The sequence below is a fragment of the Mizuhopecten yessoensis genome, unplaced genomic scaffold (genome assembly GCF_002113885.1).
Source record: "Mizuhopecten yessoensis strain PY_sf001 unplaced genomic scaffold, ASM211388v2 scaffold1951, whole genome shotgun sequence".
In the NCBI taxonomy this organism is placed as follows: domain Eukaryota; kingdom Metazoa; phylum Mollusca; class Bivalvia; order Pectinida; family Pectinidae; genus Mizuhopecten; species Mizuhopecten yessoensis.
The window spans coordinates 401,067-422,807 of record NW_018404303.1 but is presented as its reverse complement, the minus strand read 5'-3'; the positions used below and the strand labels follow the sequence as shown (position 1 = coordinate 422,807).

At 41.0% G+C, this 21,741-nt stretch overlaps 1 protein-coding gene across 1 annotated transcript; it reads left to right on the top strand.

Moving 5' to 3' along the window:
* The first annotated feature begins 1,914 nt into the window (after positions 1 to 1,914).
* LOC110443214 (mitochondrial carnitine/acylcarnitine carrier protein-like) lies at positions 1,915 to 20,236 on the top strand. Its single transcript, XM_021487274.1, has 9 exons — positions 1,915 to 2,070; positions 4,058 to 4,150; positions 4,456 to 4,583; positions 4,857 to 4,947; positions 10,359 to 10,476; positions 12,927 to 12,999; positions 14,511 to 14,620; positions 15,426 to 15,550; positions 18,252 to 20,236. Exons 1-9 carry the CDS (start codon positions 1,978 to 1,980, stop codon positions 18,312 to 18,314), a joined length of 894 nt encoding a protein of 297 aa, XP_021342949.1. The 5' UTR covers positions 1,915 to 1,977; the 3' UTR covers positions 18,315 to 20,236.
* The last annotated feature ends 1,505 nt before the right edge of the window (positions 20,237 to 21,741 follow it).

Below are 21,741 nucleotides of genomic sequence, written 5' to 3'. Positions count from 1 at the left end.
TCTGATACACTTTGGTTTATAAGATGAAGAGTCAAAAAATCGTTTAAAGTTAAATCAATTTAATGAGTTTATTTTCCGAAACAGGATCTGTATATTTAAAAAAAAATACATACATGTAACATTTACTGGGTTGGTTACATCTTGAGGCGAGAAGGAACAAATGACTGTACAACAGCTTTGGGATGGGCACCAGAGGGGAAAAGATCAAGAGGGAGACCAAAAACAACCTGGCGAAGAAAGGTTGAAAAAGAGCACAACCATATAGGATGGAGTAGCTGGAACACCGCAAAAACAGCAGCGAAAGACAGATTGGTTGGAGAAAAAAACGTGGAGAGACTTAAGTTAAGGCAAGAACAAATACTACTCGAAACGGAAATATGGAAACATAACGATAACATCAGGAGTTCCACAAGAGTCTGTAACATGTGCCATATTGTTTGTCATCTACATTAATGACCTAGCTGATAGTCTAGATTCGGAGGCGTACTTGTTCGCAGATGACACAAAAATAATCAAAGTTATCACCAAAGAAGCTGATCAAACCCTTCTTCAGGAAGATCTCTATAGAATGGAAAGTTGGTACGAAACATGGTTGTTGAAACCACATCCAGGGAAATGTGTTCGAACCACATCCAGGGAAATGTGTTCAAACGACTTTACATACCATCTCGCTGATACAGCTCCACAAAAACCGCAAGCGGAAAAAGACAAAGGTTAGTTTAGTAATTGATAGTAATCTTGAATTCGAAAAACATATTTTTGAAAAAATTAAAAGAGCAAATTCAATGATGGTAATAACAAGGAGATAATTCCGAAACTTGGACAGAGGAACCTTTCTCTTGCTACAAAACAAATCATTAGTGAGAACTCATTTTGATTTCGCGAGCCCTATTTGGTTTCTGTATAAAACAAAAGCATATTGAAAAGAATCGAAGGAGTTCAACCTCCCTTACTCGAATAGACTTGAATGCCTGAATCTATCAACGCTTTTGTATTAGAGACAGCGAGGAGACTGATATGGTTGAACTTCATAAAATCCATCGAATGTTACTGTTTTTAAATAATATGGAAAGATGTGTGAAATCGATCCGGGAACAGAGGAAATTCTTTGAAAATATACCCCCAACCACGAACTTATATAATCTAATTCCGTGCCTCACAAGAGTATAATTATGAAGAGGAAAAATAGTTGTGTCGCCTGCAACGCGAAGCGTCATATATAGGTATTACTTTGTCGTCGTCGTAGTGGTCGGTGGCGTCGTCCGAAACAAGGTTGCCGTGCGATAACTTCCTTGGGTTGATTGAACTCAAACTTCATACAGTGCTTCCTTACTAAAAGTGCTTTCTTTGGGATTGCTTTTCAGGTCCGAAGGTCAAGGTCCAGTTGACTACAAATAGCTTTCCCCCCCGAGCGATAACTAGAGTTCCCTTGGGTTGATTGAACTCAACCTTTATGCAGGGCTTCCTTACTAAAAGTGCTTGCCAGAGATTGCTTTTCAGGTCCGAAGGTCAAAGGTCAAGGTCACCGTTACTATAAAAAGAAAATATGTTTCCGTGCGATAACTTGAGTTCCTCTGGGTTGATTGGACTCAACCTTCATTTAGGGCTTCCTTACTAAAAGTGCTTGCCAGAGATTGCTTTTCATGTTCGAATGTCAAAGGTCTAGGTCACCGTTAATATTAATAGAAAATCTGTTTCCGTGCGATAACTATTATTCGGCTTTAAGTCTCAATTTTCCCCCAAATCATTGACACAAAATATTTTTTGTTTTTACTAATTTAAAATTGGAACAGGAAATTTGACTTAGGCACAACATTCATGCTTGAGTATGAGAACGATTTCATGAATGCAGCCCCAGGAAGAGCGTAGCGGAGTTACCCGAGGTTTACCGAGTGTGCTATGCAAGGGACAGTAACTCTAGACAAGTTCCGGTTAATTTTTCATCTTGCTGGCTCTGATTGTCAGAAAAGTCAAACCATGGGGCAGAAAAATCCTTTGAAAGATTTCATCGCCGGAGGTGCTGGAGGAGTATGCTGCGTTTTTGTAGGCCAACCCCTCGACACTATAAAGGTAACGGGATAAGTATCTGCTGCAGAAAACACCTAGTGTCCCAAGACTGTCGGGTGATGGCCTCTGGTCCGTGACATTTCAATACAACGGTCTCTATCATAAATGCTATAAAAGAGTCAGTCCAAGCCATTGACTTACCTTTCTTTTATCGCAAAGTTTATTTCTTTGATACGGCGTCATGTAATTGTAAGAGCACGGTTTCAACAAATAGTCATGCTTCGTGATAAATATGATAAATGACAAACTAAATTTGTGATGGACTTTGACCCCGAGTTGCAGTCGACACTTGCATGTAAAATTTAAAAGCGCCGTCAAGCTACAACAAACACCGTCAAATCAAAGTCTTCTAAAAAAATAAGACGCATGTTGATCACATAAATGAGATACATAAGTAATGCAGTAGCTCTACAAAGATTGAGTTTGACAATTGTGAAACAATATTTTGAAAAAATATGCAGATTTTTCCCCAACTCCCAAGAAATTCTTGAATAGATGGATATTCATAAAATATACCCATTTGTAATAGGACGAGGAAAAGGAATAAAGATAGTGCTGAGGCCGGGGCTCGAACCCGCAACCCTTGGCTCTCCAGCCCGCTGCTCTACTGCTGAGCTAAAGGGAAATTCCCTACAGCTGACGCTTGTAAGGCAACCCAATTAATCCACATCTTTTACACTATGCCTCCCTTTTTCAAACACCAACCCAGGTTATTTGACTCCCCGACAAGTGTTCTCCTACCTTGAACGGGGAGGGTCAACGGCACCAATTTGTAATAGGATGAGGAAAAGTGATAAAGATAGTGCTGAGGCCGGGGCTCGAACCCGCAACCCTTGGCTCTCCAGCCCGTTGCTCTACTGCTGAGCTAAAGGGAAATTCCCTACAGCTGACGCTTGTAAGGCAACCCAATTAATCCACATCTTTTACACTAGTTTGTAATAGGACGAGGAAAAGTGATAAAGATAGTGCTGAGGCCGGGGCTCGAACCCGCGACCCCTGGCTCTCCAGCCCGATGCTCTGCCGTTGAGCTAAAGGGAAATTCCCCACAGCTGATGCTTGTAAGGCAACCCAATTAATCCACAACTTTTACACTATTCCTCCCTTTTTCAAACACCAACCCAGGTTATTTGTCTCCCCGACAAGTGTTCTCCTATCTTGAAGGGGGAGGGTTAACAGCACCAATTTGTAATAGGACGAGGAAAAGCGATAAAGATAGTGCTGAGGCCGGGGCTCGAACCCGCGACCCCTGGCTCTCCAGCCCGATGCTCTACCGTTGAGCTAAAGGGAAATTCCCCACAGCTGATGCTTGTAAGGCAACCCAATTAATCCACATCTTTTACACATTAAAAGTGGTGTGTTTTCATCATATGTCTATGGAAAAGCCCTTATATGATACACTTGTATGTAGATTATATGTGAATTGAATGAAATTTGAAGGAAATTGTTTTCAGGAAACTCAAGTATTACCCATAAATGCCACACTTTTAATTTGTCATCAGGAGGGCTAGGGGGTGTGTTCTTTAGGTGCTTAGTCTGAGCTTTCTCTGGCCCTGACTCCAGACTTACACATTTTGACAGATAAATGTCCTCCACTTCTCTGGCCCTGACTCCAGACTTACACATTTTGACAGATAGATGTCCTGCACTTCTCTAGCCCTAACTCCAGACTTACACATTTTGACAGATAGATGTCCTGCACCAGGCATCTTATATTGCTATCTGTCCAAATGTCTGAAGTCTTGTGACAATCAGAGCCAGAGAAAACTTGAGCTGTAGGTGCCAATAAGAAGCTATCCTAGACATGCCTGCCTCTGAAAGTTAAAACTGTATCCAAATCAATAAGTGACAATAAAGGTAATTCTATGGCATCACGAAGATTGCAGAATACTTTGTCTTTCCATGAAATATGACTGCAAATATAGAAATGCCAGCCCAAAAAAAAAGAAAGAAAAAATTCAAAGAATACCTTTCTTCCTTTATTGATCCCCAGGTGCGGTTACAGACTATGCCCAAACCAGCACCAGGAGAGAGTCCACTGTATAAAGGAACAATGGATTGCGCTTTACAGACAATGAGGAAAGAGGTAATGTAATTAAACTGTGTGTTTATATTTAGTTTGTCTTTTACGCCAGTGGACAGTATACATGTTTTCAGTCCATCCTCTGGTTCAAGGCTGCAATCAAAGAAAAGTTTATTTAGGTACATACTTATTTGATTATTTCTTTCTCTCACAGGATGTCAAGTTTTATAAACATTGGATGTAAAACAAAGTCATGAAAATTTATTGAAAAAAGTAAATCAACAAAAAATCCATTGGGAAAATGACATAATGTGAAAAACTTATGGCATTTGACTGTATATTAAGGTTTATGTTATGCCTTTTTTCAGGGATTCTTGGGTCTGTACAAAGGAATGGGCACCCCTTTGGCAGGGGTGGCTCCGATGTTTGCCATCTGTTTCTTCGGATTTGGGTTGGGTAAACGGCTACAGCAGAAAAAACCTGGTGACTCTCTGACGTAAGATTTTGACATTGACAACTCTGTTATACCATTCATAAGTTGTATAATTACAAACTCATTTTTGATGTAAAGCCATAGAACATCACATATGAAATAATTCTTTCTGCATAAAGGGTCAACTTCAAGGATATTTCTTTATCCCTTCTCTACTATCTACTACACATACTGTTTAACATCACTGATGTTAAACAGCAAGTGTAGTAGATAGTAGATTCAGATTTCGCCAATCACCAAATAGACACATCATTGACTCATATATGTTTTATTTAGATATGGTCAAATCTTCATGGCTGGAGGGTTAGCTGGAGTATTTACCACAGGGATCATGACCCCGGGAGAGAGGATCAAGTGTCTTCTCCAGGTATGTTTGTACAATGACCCCGGGAGAGAGGGTCAAGTGTCTTCTCCAGGTATGTTTGTACAATGACCCCGGGAGAGAGGGTCAAGTGTCTTCTCCAGGTATGTTTGTACAATGACCCCAGGAGAGAGGGTCAAGTGTCTTCTCAAGGTGTGGTTGTACAATGACCCAAGGAGAGAGTCAAGTGTCTTCTCCAGGTATGTTTGTACAATGACCCAAGGAGAGATGGTCAAGTGTCTTCTCCATGTATGCTTGTTCCATGACCTCAGGAAAAGGGTCAAGTGTCTTCTCTTGGTATGCTTGTACAATGACCCCTGGGGAGAGGGTCAAGTGTCTTCTCAAGGTGTGGTTGTACAATGACCCCAGGAGAGAGTCAAGTGTCTTCTCCAGGTATGTTTGTACAATGACCCCGGGAGAGAGGGTCAAGTGTCTTCTCCAGGCATGTTTGTACAATGACCCCAGGAGAGAGGGTCAATTGTCTTCTCCAGGTATGTTTGTACAATGACCCCAGGAGAGAGGGTCAAGTGTCTTCTTCAGGTATGTTTGTACAATGACCACAGGAGAGGGTCAAGTGTCTTCTCCAGGTATGCTTGTAAAATGACCCCAGGAGAGATGGTCAAGTGTCTTCTCCAGGTATGTTTTTACAATGACCCCAGGAGAGAGGGTCAATTGTCTTCTCCAGGTATGTTTGTACAATGACCCCAGGAGGGAGAGTCAAATGTCTTCTCCAGGTATGTTTGTACAATGCCCCCAGGAGGGAGAGTCAAGTGTCTTCTCCAGGAATGTTTGTACAATGACCCCAGGAGAGAGGGTCAATTGTGTTCTCCAGGTATGTTTGTACAATGACCCCAGGATAGAGGGTCAAGTGTCTTCTCCAGGTATGTTTTTACAATGACCCCAGGAGAGAGGGTCAAGTGTCTTCTTCAGGTATGTTTTTACAATGACCCCAGGAGAGGGTCAAGTGTCTTCTCCAGGTATGCTTGTAAAATGACCCCAGGAGAGATGGTCAAGTGTCTTCTCCAGGTATGTTTTTACAATGACCCCAGGAGAGAGGGTCAAGTGTCTTCTCAAGGTATGTTTGTACAATGACCCCAGGAGGGAGAGTCAAATGTCTTCTCCAGGTATGTTTGTACAATGACCCCAGGAGTGAGGGTCAATTGTCTTCTCCAGGTATGTTTTTACAATGACCCCAGGAGAGAGGGTCAAGTGTCTTCTCCAGGGATGTTAGTACAATGACCCCAGGAGGGAGGGTCAAATGTCTTCTCCAGGTATGTTTTTACAATGACCCCAGGAGGAAGAGTCAAGTGTCTTCTCCAGGTATGTTTGTACAATGTCCCCAGGAGTGAGGGTCAATTGTCTTCTCCAGGAATGTTTTTACAATGACCCCAGGAGAGAGGGTCAAGTGTCGTCTCAAGGTATGTTTGTACAATGACCCCAGGAGGGAGAGGCACGTGTCTTCTCCAGGTATGTTTTTACAATGACCCCAGGAGGGAGGGTCAAGTGTCTTCTCCAGGTATGTTTGTACAATGACCCCAGGAAAGAGGGTCAAGTGTCTTCTCCAGGTATGTTTTTACAATGACACCAGGAGGGAGAGTCAAGTGTCTTCTCCAGGTATGTTTTTACAATGACCCCAGGAGAGAGGGTCAAGTGTCTTCTCAAGGTATGTTTGTACAATGACCCCAGGAGGGAGAGTCACGTGTCTTCTCCAGGTATGTTTTTACAATGACCCCAGGAGGGAGAGTCAAGTGTCTTCTCCAGGTATGTTTGTACAATGACCCCAGGAGAGAGAATCAAGTGTCTTCTCAAGGTATGTTTTTACAATGACCCCAGGAGAGAGGGTCAAATGTCTTCTCCAGGTATGTTAGTACAATGACCCCAGGAGAGAGGGTCAAGTGTCTTCTCCAGGTATGTTAGTACAATGTCCCCAGGATTGAGGGTCAAGTGTCTTCTCCAGGTATGTTTTTACAATGACCGCATAAGAGAGGGTCAATTGTCTTCTACAGGTATGTTAGTGCAATGACCCCAGTAGTGAGGGTCAATTGTCTTCTCCAAGTATGTTTTTACAATGTACCCAGTAGAGAGGGTCAAGTGGCTTCTCCAAGTATGTTAGTACAATGACCCCAGGAGAGAGAATCAAGTGTCTTCTCAAGGTATGTTTTTACAATGACCCCAGGAGAGAGTTTCAAGTGTCTTCTCCAGGTATGTTTGTACAATGACCCCAGGAGAGAGGGTCAAGTGTCTTCTCCAGGTATGTTAGTGCAATGTCCCCAGTAGAGAGGGTCAAGTGTCTTCTCCAAGTATGTTAGTACAATGACCCCAGGAGAGAGTGTCAAGTGTCTTCGTCAGGTATGTTAATACAATGACCCCAGGGGTGAGGGTCAAATGTCTTCTCCAGGTATGTTTTTACAATGACCCCAGGAGAGAGATTCAGGTGTCTTTTCCAGGTATGTTTTTACAATGACCCCAGGAGAGAGATTCAAGTGTCTTCTCCAGGTATGATTTTACAATGTCCCCTGGAGTGAGTGTCAAGTGTCTTCTCCAGGTTTGTTTTTACAATGACCACATGAGAGAGGTCAATTGTCTTCTCCAGGTATGTTTTTACAATGACCACATGAGAGAGATTCAAGTGTCTTTTCCAGGTATGTTAGTACAATGTCCCCAGGAGTGAGTGTCAATTGTCTTCTCCAGGTATGTTAGTGCAATGTCCCCAGTAGTGAGGGTCAATTGTCTTCTCCAGGTATGTTTGTACAATGACCCCAGTAGTGAGGGTCAATTGTCTTCTCCAGGTATGTTAGTGCAATGTCCCCAGTAGTGAGGGTCAATTGTCTTCTCCATGTATGTTAGTACAATGTCCCCAGTACTGAGGGTCAATTGTCTTCTCCATGTATGTTAGTGCAATGTCCCCAGTAGTGAGGGTCAATTGTATTATACAGGTATGTTAGTGCAATGTCCCCAGGAGGGAGGGTCAAGTGTCTTCTCCAGGTATGTTAGTACAATGTCCCCAGTAGAGGGGGTCAAGTGTCTTCTCCAGGTATGTTAGTGCAATGTCCCCAGTAGTGCGGGTCAATTGTCTTCTCCAGGTATGTTAGCACAATGACCCAGGACAGAGGGTCAATTGTCTTCTCCAGGTATGTTAGCACAATGACCCAGGACAGAGGGTCAATTGTCTTCTCCAGGTATGTTTGTACAATGACCCCAGGAGGGAGAGTCAAATGTCTTCTCCAGGTATGTTTTTACAATGACCCCAGGAGGGAGGGTCAAGTGTCTTCTCCAGGCATGTTAGTACAATGTCCCCAGTAGAGGGGGTCAAGTGTCTTCTCAAGGTATGTTAGTGCAATGTCCCCAGTAGTCAGGGTCAATTGTCTTCTCCAGGTATGTTAGTACATTGACCCAGGACAGAGGGTCAATTGTCTTCTCCAGGTATGTTAGTACAATGTCCCCAGTAGTTAGGGTCAATTGTCTTCTCCAAGTATGTTTTTACAATGTCCCCAGGAGAGAGGGTCAAGTGTCTTCTCCAGGTATGTTTGTACAATGACCCCAGGACAGAGGGTCAAGTGTCTTCTCAAGGTATGTTTGTACAATGACCCCAGGAGGGAGAGTCACGTGTCTTCTCCAGGTATGTTTTTACAATGTCCCCAGTAGTGAGGGTCAATTGTCTTCTCCTGGTATGTTATTACAATGGCCCCAGGACAGAGGGTCAATTGTCTTCTCCAGGTATGTTAGCACAATGACCCAGGACAGAGGGTCAATTGTCTTCTCCAGGTATGTTAGCACAATGACCCAGGACAGAGGGTCAATTGTCTTCTCCAGGTATGTTAGCACAATGACCCAGGACAGAGGGTCAATTGTCTTCTCCAGGTATGTTTGTACAATGACCCCAGGACAGAGGGTCAAGTGTCTTCTCAAGGTATGTTTGTACAATGACCCCAGGAGGGAGAGTCAAATGTCTTCTCCAGGTATGTTTTTACAATGACCCCAGGAGGGAGAGTCAAGTGTCTTCTCCAGGTATGTTTGTACAATGACACCAGGCGGGAGAGTCAAATGTCTTCTCCAGGTATGTTTTTACAATGACCCCAGGAGAGAGGGTCAAGTGTCTTCTCCAGAGTGTCTTCTCCAGGTATGTTTTTACAATGTCCCCAGTAGTGAGGGTCAATTGTATTATGCAGGTATGTTAGTGCAATGTCCCCAGTAGTGAGGGTCAATTGTCTTCTCCAGGTATGTTAGTACAATGACCCAGGACAGAGGGTCAATTGTCTTCTCCAGGTATGTTAGTGCAATGTCCCCAGGAGTGAGGGTCAATTGTCTTCTCCTGGTATGTTTTTACAATGACCCCAGGACAGAGGGTCAATTGTCTTCTCCAGGGATGTTAGTACAATGACCCCAGGAGAGAGGGTCAAGTGTCTTCTCCAGGTATGTTAGTGCAATGTCCCCATTAGTACAATGTCCCCAGTAGTGAGGGTCAATTGCCAGGTCTGTTAGTGTTAGTACAATGACCCCAGGAGAGAGGGTCAAGTGTCTTCTCCAAGTATGTTTTTACAATGACCCCAGGACAGAGGGTCAAGTGTCTTCTCCAGGTCTGTTAGTGCAATGTCCCCAGGAGTGAGGGTCAATTGTCTTCTCCAGGGATGTTAGTACAATGACCCCAGGAGAGAGAGTCAAGTGTCTTCTCCAAGTATGTTTTTACAATGACCCCAGGAGGGAGTATCAATTGTCTTCTCCAGGTATATTAGTGCAATGTCCCCAGGAGTGAGGGTCAATTGTCTTCTCCAGGGATGTTAGTGCAATGTCCCCAGTAGTGAGGGTCAATTGTCTTCTCCTGGTATGTTTTTACAATGACCCCAGGAGGGAGAATCAATTGTCTTCTCCAGGTATATTAGTGCAATGTCCCCAGGAGTGAGGGTCAATTGTCTTCTCCAGGTATATGAGTGCAATGTCCCCAGGAGGGAGAATCAATTGTCTTCTCCAGGTATATTAGTGCAATGTCCCCAGGAGTGAGGGTCAATTGTCTTCTCCAGGTATGTTTTTACAATGACCCCAGGAGTGAGGGTCAAGTGTCATCCCCAGGTTTGTTAGTACAATGACCCCAGGAGAGAGGGTCAAGTGTCTTCTACAGATATGTTAGTGCAATGTCCCCAGTAGTGAGGGTCAATTGTATTATACAGGTATGTTTTTGCAATGACCGCATGAGAGAGGGTCAAGTGTCTTCTACAGGTATGTTAGTGCAATGTCCCCAGTAGTGAGGGTCAATTGTCTTCTCCAAGTATGTTTTTACAATGACCTCAGCGGAGAGAGTCAAGTGTCTTCTCCAGGTATGTTAGTACAATGACCGTTGTACAATACGTACTTCAGGATAGATTTTATTTTCATAATGGTCCACATTTTAGAGTTTACTTACCTTACTTGTATTTTTCCAGGTCCAAGCTGATTCAAAGATGAAGAAATATGCTGGTCCCTTGGACTGTGCTAAGCAGCTATACCGTGAGGGTGGTATTCGCAGTATCTACAAGGGCACAGCAGCAACACTCCTTCGAGGTAGGGGAAGTATTAGGGCTCCAAGGGATAGTTAGACACCTAATATTTTATGTATGAAGGGCACAGCAGCAACACTCCTCCGGAGTAGGGGAAGTATTAGGACTCCAAGGGATGGTTAGACACCTAATATTTTATATATGAAGGGCACAGCAGCAACACTCTTTCGAAGTAGGGGAAGTATTTGGACTCCAAGGGATGGTTAGACACCAAATATGTTATATAAGGGCACAGCAGCAACACTCCTCAGAGGTAAGTGAAGTATAAGGTCTCCAAGGGATGGTTAGACACCAAATATTTCATAAGGGCACAGCAGCAACACTCCTCAGAGGTAAGTGAAGTATAAGGTCTCTAAGGGATGGTTAGACACCAAATATTTCATATATGCACAGCAGCAACACTCCTCAGAGGTAGGGGAAGTATTAGGTCTCCAAGGGATGGTTAGACACCAAATATTTCATAAGGGCACAGCAGCAACACTCCACAGAGGTAAGTGAAGTATTAGGTCTCCAAGGGATGGTTAGACACCAAATATTTCAGAAGGGCACAGCAGCAACACTCCTCAGAGGTAGGGGAAGTATTAGGTCCCCAAGGGATGGTTAGACCCCAAATATTTCATAAGGGCACAGCATCAACACTCCACAGAGGTAAGTGAAGTATTAGGTCTCCAAGGGATGGGTAGACACCAAATATTTCACAAGGGCACAGCGGCAACATTCCTCAGAGGTAGGGGAAGAATTAGGTCTCCAAGGGATGGTTAGAAACCAAATATTTCAGAAGGGCACAGCCGCAACACTCCTCAGAGGTAGGGGAAGTATTAGGTCTCCAAGGGATGGTTAGACACCAAATATTTCACAAGGGCACAGCAGCAACATTCCTCAGAGGTAGGGGAAGTATTAGGTCTCCAAGGGATGGTTAGACACCAATTATTTCATAAGGGCACAGCAGCAGCACTCCTCAGAGGTAGGGGAAGTATTAGGTCTCCAAGGGATGGTTAGACACCAAATATTTCATAAGGGCACAGCAGCAACACTCCTCAGAGGTANAGTATTAGGTCTCCAAGGGATGGTTAGACACCAAATATTTCATATGGGCACAGCAGCAACACTCCTCAGAGGTAGGGGAAGTATTAGGTCTCCAAGGGATGGTTAGACACCAAATATTTCATATGGGCACAGCAGCAACACTCCTCAGAGGTAGGGGAAGTATTAGGTCTCCAAGGGATGGTTAGACACCAAATATTTCATATGGGCACAGCAGCAACACTCCTCAGAGGTAGGGGAAGTATTAGGTCTCCAAGGGATGGTTAGACACCAAATATTTCATATGGGCACAGCAGCAACACTCCTCAGAGGTAGGGGAAGTATTAGGTCTCCAAGGGATGGTTAGACACCAAATATTTCATATGGGCACAGCAGCAACACTCCTCAGAGGTAGGGGAAGTATTAGGTCTCCAAGGGATGGTTAGACACCAAATATTTCATATGGGCACAGCAGCAACACTCCTCAGAGGTAGGGGAAGTATTAGGTCTCCAAGGGATGGTTAGACACCAAATATTTCATATGGGCACAGCAGCAACACTCCTCAGAGGTAGGGGAAGTATTAGGTCTCCAAGGGATGGTTAGACACCAAATATTTCATATGGGCACAGCAGCAACACTCCTCAGAGGTAGGGGAAGTATTAGGTCTCCAAGGGATGGTTAGACACCAAATATTTCATATGGGCACAGCAGCAACACTCCTCAGAGGTAGGGGAAGTATTAGGTCTCCAAGGGATGGTTAGACACCAAATATTTCATATGGGCACAGCAGCAACACTCCTCAGAGGTAGGGGAAGTATTAGGTCTCCAAGGGATGGTTAGACACCAAATATTTCATATGGGCACAGCAGCAACACTCCTCAGAGGTAGGGGAAGTATTAGGTCTCCAAGGGATGGTTAGACACCAAATATTTCATATGGGCACAGCAGCAACACTCCTCAGAGGTAGGGGAAGTATTAGGTCTCCAAGGGATGGTTAGACACCAAATATTTCATATGGGCACAGCAGCAACACTCCTCAGAGGTAGGGGAAGTATTAGGTCTCCAAGGGATGGTTAGACACCAAATATTTCATATGGGCACAGCAGCAACACTCCTCAGAGGTAGGGGAAGTATTAGGTCTCCAAGGGATGGTTAGACACCAAATATTTCATAAGGGCACAGCAGCAACACTCCTCAGAGGTAGGGGAAGTATTAGGTCTCCAAGGGATGGTTAGACTTCAGCTGTAATTTGAATTAAACATGCAATAGGACAAGACTACAAAGTAACCCTTAAATCAATTAATTCTAAATTATCATAATTAAGATATTGTCATTACTTTTTGGTGTGATACTCTCAATTATTTTTTTGTTGCTACTGTTTAATATATCGCTATGAATCAATTTTTTAAATTGTTTACATGTATTTTCAGACATCCCAGCTAGTGGAATGTACTTCATGAGTTATGAGTGGCTACAACATACCCTAACTCCTAAAGGAGGAAGGTAGGTCCGGGTTCAAACCTTGGGAAACATTGAAACTTTGACTCAAGAATTGTTTAACTTCTGATGCATTGAGATCCTTTATATACTGCATCAGACAAATGGTATTACTAAGTGACAGAACACGAGGCAAGAAATTCAATTGGAATCTGTAAATATTGTATTTTATGTAAATTAAAAAATATATTGTTCATGTACACTGTAGTATGTTCTCGCACAGTTAATTGGTTTACTACAATTTATTATTTCCTGATGATCAGACCTTGATTTGGGTTTGAAACAGAAAGAAATTTGGCTTTTATGAAAGTTTGATCCGTAAATAGAATATCACTATAAATATCAGTAGTGTTGTATGAGGGGAAAATTTGGACTTGACGTTAGTTCGATACATCAAGAAATCTGAATCTATAAAGTTCAATACATGGAAGTTTGACTATGTATAGGGAATGTATTGTTTCTGTCACATATCCTCAAATATAGGGAATGTATTGTTTCTGTCACATATCCTTAAATATAGGGAATGTATTGTTTCTGTCACATATTCTTAAATATAGGGAATGTATTGTTTCTGTCACATATCCTTAATAGTAGTTTCAGGGCCTGAACTTCCTTGACCGGCCATGCAGATTGTACATTTTAGGATGTGTCTGTGTCACCCACTTAACCCTTTCACCCCAATGTAACTTTAGTAGACTGTACCATGCATTGATCTGGATAAATCCATTATGGTCTACAGTGGTGAAAGGGTTAAATCTAGCTGACGTTGACTTATATTTTCTGGACCACTGAGCATAACAAAAAGTTCTTTGTCACTGTTTTTCCAATTTTTTTCATGTAGATTCATGACACTTCATATTTCAATTGATCTAGGGGTGAAGGCATGTAGGTCACTAAATCTAGGTCACAGTGACCTATATTTTTCAGTCAACTAAACAATAAATGTAATACATGTTCTCCTCAAGATTGACCATACTTAAAAACGTGCTGTTACAATCCATGGCTGAATGTGTATAGCACCACAACTAGCTCAAACTTACTTACCTTTTCCAATCCACTTTAGAATCCCAGTCCCGCTGCACTGTGGCTTTTCCTATAAACAGTTACCTCCTCTCAATTCCGTTTTAGATTCAACTGTAGCACAGTTAGACCAGGACACTTTTGATGACTGGTCAAGCTCTGTTAGAGCGATAGTAAAACAATCTGAGGTCAAGGGTCAAATTTCCCGGTGTAGCCCTGCTGAATTTTACAACTCACCAACACTGTTGTTACATTTTGAACTTTTATTTTAAAAGTGGTGATGCAACTTTCATCTAAATTGTCACACATCATGAATGATTATATGCTGACAAGGAGAAACAAAATGGTTTGTTCAGATTTTGTGTATAATTCCTCCTGTTTTATCGTTAAGCACTATAATAGAATAAATCAGCTTGTTTGCTAAGATAAGTTCATTCAGCTGATTCCCCTGTGATTATTTGATAGGATGAGAGAGTTTTGATTTGGTGATTTTGCAGTCGTGACGACCTGAGTGTTGGGCGTACCCTGCTCGCCGGAGGAATAGCTGGTATCTGTAATTGGGCTGTGGCTCTTCCAGCAGATGTTCCCAAATCAAGGCTACAGACAGGTACGTTATCTCCCCTGGATCCTAAAACTTAACTATAAGTCAGGGGTAGAATTTAAGTGTTTTGACCAGGTAGACAGCTGGGCTAGTACATCCTGAAATTTACCAGTCCTAGGCAAATGTTACTAGCCAAGAATTTTCATACATTTCAAAAAAATAAATATAAAAAATACCAATGCAAAAAGCATTATTAACAGTTTAATTCAACAATGACTAGCGGCTACACTCATATCGATATGCTGCTTACTTCGTTCATTTGCCGAAATCGACTGTTGTGAAATTTACAACATAGATAGATTTACATTCGGCTTCCGTTGACGCAAACTCGACACAACACTTACAAAGTATCGCCTCTTCGTGGATATATATTACATGCATCACTTAAAACATTTTAGTATATAACTCATAGAGAGACTATGTTATACATACAGACACACAAATTAACACATATTGAAACATTTTAGTATATAATTCATAGAGAGGTACTTTATTATACATACAGACACACAAATTAACACATATTGAAACATTTTAGTATATAATTCATAGAGAGACTATGTTATACATACAGACACACAAATTAACACATATTGAAACACATTATACCAGGCAGCATTACCATGTTTCACTATGCATATCATCAATGATTTGAAAACTTAAAGATGAGTAGTTTTCCCCTTTTTCATTTTAAATAATCAGTATTGATTAATTAATCTTGCATTCAGAATGGAAAGTTCAAAAGCTATGTGAACCTGCCCTTATGAAGAAGAAAGCGTAGTTTGAACACCGTTATTTTATTTGTTGACAGCCCCTGCGGGTATGTACCCCAATGGTATCCGTGACGTGATCCGACAGCTGATCAAGGAGGATGGTATCATGTCACTTTACAAAGGGTTCACGCCTGTCATGCTCAGAGCATTCCCAGCCAATGCTGTAAGTACCAGTTTGTTTGTTAACACTCCATCAGTCTGTTTATACTCCCATCAGTCTGTCTGTTTACACTCCATCAGTCTGTCTGTTTACACTCCATCAGTCTGTTTACACTCCATCAGTGTGTCTGTTTACACTCCATCAGTGTGCCTGTTTACACTCCATCAGTCTGTTTATACTCCCATCAGTCTGTCTGTGTACACTCTATCAGTCTGTTAACACTCCATCAGTCTGTCTTTATACTCCATCAGTCTGTATTTATACTCCATCAGTGTGTCTGTTTACACTCCATCAGTCTGTTTACACTCCATCAGTCTGTTTATACTCCATCAGTCTGTTTACACTCCATCAGTCTGTATTTACACTCCATCAGTCCGTCTGTTTTCACTCCATCAGTCTGTCTGTGTACACTCCATCAGTCCGTCTGTTTTCACTCCATCAGTGTGTCTGTGTACACTCCATCAGTCTGTATTTACACTCCATCAGTCTGTCTGTTTTCACTCCATCAGTCTGTCTGTGTACACTCCATCAGTCTGTCTTTACACTCCATCAGTGTGTCTGTTTACACTCCATCAGTCTGTCTTTATACTCCATCAGTGTGTCTGTTTACACTCCATCAGTCTGTCTATACTCCATCAGTCTGTTTATACTCCATCAGTCTGTTTACACTCCATCAGTCTGTATTTACACTCCATCAGTCTGTCTGTTTTCACTCCATCAGTCTGTCTTTGTACACTCCATCAGTCTGTCTTTACACTCCATCAGTGTGTCTGTTTACACTCCATCAGTCTGTCTTTATACTCCATCAGTGTGTCTGTTTACACTCCATCAGTCTGTTTACACTCCATCAGTCTGTTTATACTCCATCAGTCTGTTTACACTCCATCAGTCTGTATTTACACTCCATCAGTCTGTCTGTTTTCACTCCATCAGTCTGTCTTTGTACACTCCATCAGTCCGTCTGTACACTCCATCAGTGTGTCTGTTTACACTCCATCAGTCTGTATTTATACTCCATCAGTGTGTCTGTTTACACTCCATCAGTCTGTTTACACTCCATCAGTCTGTTTATACTCCATCAGTCTGTTTACACTCCATCAGTCTGTATTTACACTCCATCAGTCTGTCTGTTTTCACTCCATCAGTCTGTCTGTGTACACTCCATCAGTCCGTCTGTTTTCACTCCATCAGTGTGTCTGTGTACACTCCATCAGTCTGTATTTACACTCCATCAGTCTGTCTGTTTTCACTCCATCAGTCTGTCTGTGTACACTCCATCAGTCTGTCTTTACACTCCATCAGTGTGTCTGTTTACACTCCATCAGTCTGTCTTTATACTCCATCAGTGTGTCTGTTTACACTCCATCAGTCTGTCTGTTTTCACTCCATCAGTCTGTCTTAAAACTCCATCAGTCTGTATTTACACTCCATCAGTCTGTCTGTTTTCACTCCATCAGTCTGTCTTAAAACTCCATCAGTCTGTATTTACACTCCATCAGTCTGTCTGTTTTCACTCCATCAGTCTGTCTTAAAACTCCATCAGTCTGTATTTACACTCCATCAGTCTGTCTGTTTTCACTCCATCAGTCTGTCTTAAAACTCCATCAGTCTGTCTTTACACTCCATCAGTCTGTCTGTTTTCACTCCATCAGTCTGTCTTAAAACTCCATCAGTCTGTCTTTATACTCCATCAGTCTGTCTGTTTACACTCCATCAGTCTGTCTGTTTTCACTCCATCAGTCTGTCTTAAAACTCCATCAGTCTGTCTTTATACTCCATCAGTCTGTCTGTTTACACTCCATCAGTCTGTCTGTTTTCACTCCATCAGTCTGTCTTAAAACTCCATCAGTCTGTCTTTATACTCCATCAGTCTGTATTTACACTCCATCAGTGTGTCTGTGTACACTCCATTAGTCTGTTTACACTCCATCAGTCTGTCTGTTTACACTCTATCAGTCTGTTTACACTCCATCAGTGTCTGTTTACACTCCATCAGTCTGTTTACACTCCATCAGTGTGTCTGTTTACACTCCATCAGTCTGTCTGTTTACATTTCATTAGTCTTTCTGTTTACACTCAGTCAATCTCTGTTTTCACTCCATCAGTCTCTGTTTACACTCCATCAGTCTGTCTATGTACACTCCATCAGTCTGTCTGTGTAAAATATTGTTTTCAGACAAAAATTTACTTTGATTAAATAATAAAAAAAACTTACAGTCGGGGTCCCAATATTTCAGCCTCTTGGCCTTCAAGGGAGAAAGTGTTGTCTTGTTTGGCAAATGATGATGTTAAAATAACTTGTGCATTTGCACAGTGTCAAAGACACCAAACTGTCCTCAGCATGTGGGTGGTAGCAAGGCTGTCAATCAAATTCACCTACCTTGGTAAATATCTCCAGCTTGAGGATTGTGTAAAAGATGTGTAATATACAGACTTTAAAAAGTTACCACATCCTATTAACAGCTATTGTCGTCTAAGGACGTGCCAGGTTTTGCAATCTTCAGCTGTTGGTAATTTCTCGAGCTCAGTGGTAGAGGGTAGCTAGAGAATTTAACCGGTTTGATCCTGTGAGGAGACTCCTTGTTGTTGTGTTATTCCTTCCAAATACACATATCACTTCCAAAGAGATATAACTTATCATTTTAATTTACTTGTGTTAATAAATTATTTGATTATTGTTTTATCAACATCTTCATCTTTTTAGGCATGTTTCCTTGGATACGAAGTGACGATGAAGGGACTCAACTGGATGTCTCCAGATAATTGATGCTAGCTGATCATATAGACTGTACAGTGTCTAAAAAGTGTAGTACGGTACTAGATACCTTTATATGCATCTAACCTTTGGCCTCTACTGACCTCTTTGAGGTTAGTCAGGGGTTAGAGGTTAATTATTCAGTGTCCTTGAACTTGAGAAGGTAATCTCAGGGCTGTGTGATATTTAAAACTGTTTGTGTGGGACAGCATGGGAAGAGTGTTGATATACAGACTGTGATGTTTGTCATGTGAGAATGGTGATAAATATATACACTAACCTGAAAGGTAATGAGTGTGATACACCTAGACATTCAAATCATGTTGCACTTTTTTTTTTAGTCTAAAATATCATTAAACAAACCGTACTTTTTTTTTTTTTTTGAAATCTTTTGCAAAATAAAGAATTATTAAGTTTTGTTGAGTGACTCTTATCATATCTGAATGCTTTTTACCTGAACTTAGTTTTTTGTTCGAAATACCTAAATATTTGATTTAGCTGAATGCAATCTTTTGTTTAAGCTACCCAGTCATAACTGAATGTTGATTGAGCTGAATTCAGTCATTTGTTTCAGTAACCGTCATACCTAAATGTTGACCTACCAGAATTCAGTCATTTGTTTCAGTAACCGTCATACCTAAATGTTGACCTACCTGAATTCAGTAATTTGTTTCAGTAGCTGTCATACCTAAATGTTGACCTACCTGAATTCAGTCTTTTGTTTCAGTAACCGTCATACCTAAATGTTGACCTACCTGAATTCAGTAATTTGTTTCAGTAGCTGTCATACCTAAATGTTGACCTACCTGAATTCAGTCTTTTGTTTCAGTAACCGTCATACCTAAATGTTGACCTACCTGAATTCAGTAATTTGTTTCAGTAGCTGTCATACCTAAATGTTGACCTACCTGAATTCAGTCTTTTGTTTCAGTAGCTGTCATACCTAAATGTTGACCTACCTGAATTCAGTAATTTGTTTCAGTAGCTGTCATACCTAAATGTTGACCTACCTGAATTCAGTCTTTTGTTTCAGTAGCTGTCATACCTAAATGTTGACCTACCTGAATTCAGTAATTTGTTTCAGTAGCTGTCATACCTAAATGTTGACCTACCTGAATTCAGTCTTTTGTTTGATTTGCCCTATCATACATAAATGTTGGTTATTAACCTGAATGCATTTTTTGTTAGCATTACTCTTTTATACCTGAGTGTGAATTTACCTGAATCCAGTTGTTAGTCAACATACGGGTAAATACCACATTTACAAACAATCAACTAGGTCCCAGGCTGGGAATATGTGTACCTGGTAGTAGAAAGTCAACCCTGTATGTTAGAATGACAGAAACTGCATTCTCGCTACAAAACAGCAGCTGTGCTTTAAAGATTTCTTTTCTGTTTTTTTGCGATCCATTCATTTTATTTTTTGTGAAAGTTGTTATACATGTATACACATATACAAGGGAAAAAATCAGCATGGAGGAAATACATTGACATTAATTTCAACAAGATTTTTCAAGTTTAATTGAGATTCCAAACTAATAAATTTGCTTTAAAGAGAAGTAATGTCTAGTAAGACTGATTCTGCCTATAAAGACCTCATATCTAAATCTACCTGTGTGTACCATGTCTATAAAAACAGTGATCACCTGTCTGTAAATACCACAGCATCGGTCTCTATGAAGATGTTTGGCAGTAGGTTTTTATTGACATAGGGGGCCCACACATTATGACAGAACACATCGTACTAAGATCATATTAAAGTATTATAATAATCATATCTCTAAATTATTGTTTCAGTTCTCTATCGTTGTATCTTGTCTAAGCTCTAGTTCATTTTCTTTCTTGTGTTGATAATGTTGTGAGCATATCTAAGCAATTTGTTTCAGTTATTATATTTTATGTAATCAGATTTAATAAATTATTTTTGAACACAATGAATCCTGATGTTCTCTGTTGTAACCAGCTGATTTTCCGTGATCAAAAACTGAATTCACCCTTTTTTACGTAAACATTGAGTTTCTTCATAGATTTGCATTTAAGCTGTATCTGTAAAAGCCCTTTTCAAGGTGACCTGAGTCACTCACATGACCTATGGCGAGTGATTTTCGTTGATCATTGTGCATCATTAGTAAATTACAATTATATTTCCAACTTTTCAGAAACTGTCAGTTTCTGATGAACATTTATCTGTCATCAGCATTAGGTACGGACTAGAATTTATGCTCAAGAAGGGACTGGCCCACTTCTCCTACCCCTCCAGTAAAACACAGAACACAATTCCTCGAACCTTCCAAATGATACATCTGCAAGTTATAAACAAAGCCCTTTTCAGGAAATTATACTTGGATGATAAGAATTTGACTCTAAACTGAAGTAAACATGAACCCTTCCTAGGGGACTGAGCCATATTATAGATAAGTGAACCCAGTGACATACAATATAATTCCACTTAGGTGGCAACAGGCTTCTTGTGGTTCTGCAATAAGGAGCAGTTGGGAGGATTTTTTTCCTGAATTTTTCACTGACAATGGCAGCCATCATGCATCCCAAAAACGTGTCCATTCCACACAAGATGAAATTTGCTCAATCAAATCCCATTTTTAGCTCGCCTATTATAAGAATAAGGGGGGCTAATGTAGTCCTCCCACTTTACTCAGGTTAAAGATTTTTCCAGACGACGTTTTACCATCCAACTCCATACACTGATGTCTATTATAAGGTTGAGGCATTTGTATGGAGTGTAAGCAATGTGCTGAACCATAATTTAGGGGCCCAAAACAGCTTAATTGGGCTTTATTGAAGTTTTGAGCAAGCTTTTATGCCCAGTGTTGGATCACCACCACCAATAGGCTGTTGTCTATGTCACGTTGTCTGGTCATCTCTTCTTTAGAAATGTACAACATGTTGGGGTACAGCAAAACCTGGTTATATTGCCACCATTTGTTCACAGATATGTTGGCATTATAAAGGATTTTGGCAATAAATTGAGGGAAACGTAAAAAGGAATTCTTGTTAAGAAAAACAATTAAGGCACCTTGAAATATGTTGGTGATAAGCAAGGTGGCAAATGAAATGATGGGCGTTATATCAAGGTTTTACTCTATTGATATTTGCTATCTTATAATAACATATATAATAATAGGCGAGCTATGCTATTCTTCAACAGCTGTTGTTCAATAATAGTTCTCATTGCAATCAGGATACCCTTTTTATACACCCGTCAAATTTTGAAGGGAGTATTATGGTATGGGGTTGTCCGTCTGTTCGGCATAAACTTTTGTTTGTCCGGCAATCTTCTCCTACATTTTTCGACTGATCTCTTTGAAACCTAGTATACATTATAATCATGATATGAAGTTGTGTCTCCCTTAAAAGAATTTCGATTCGACGACTTTTGCAAAAGTAATTGCCCTTTGTTCATTTCATTTTTTGATTTTTT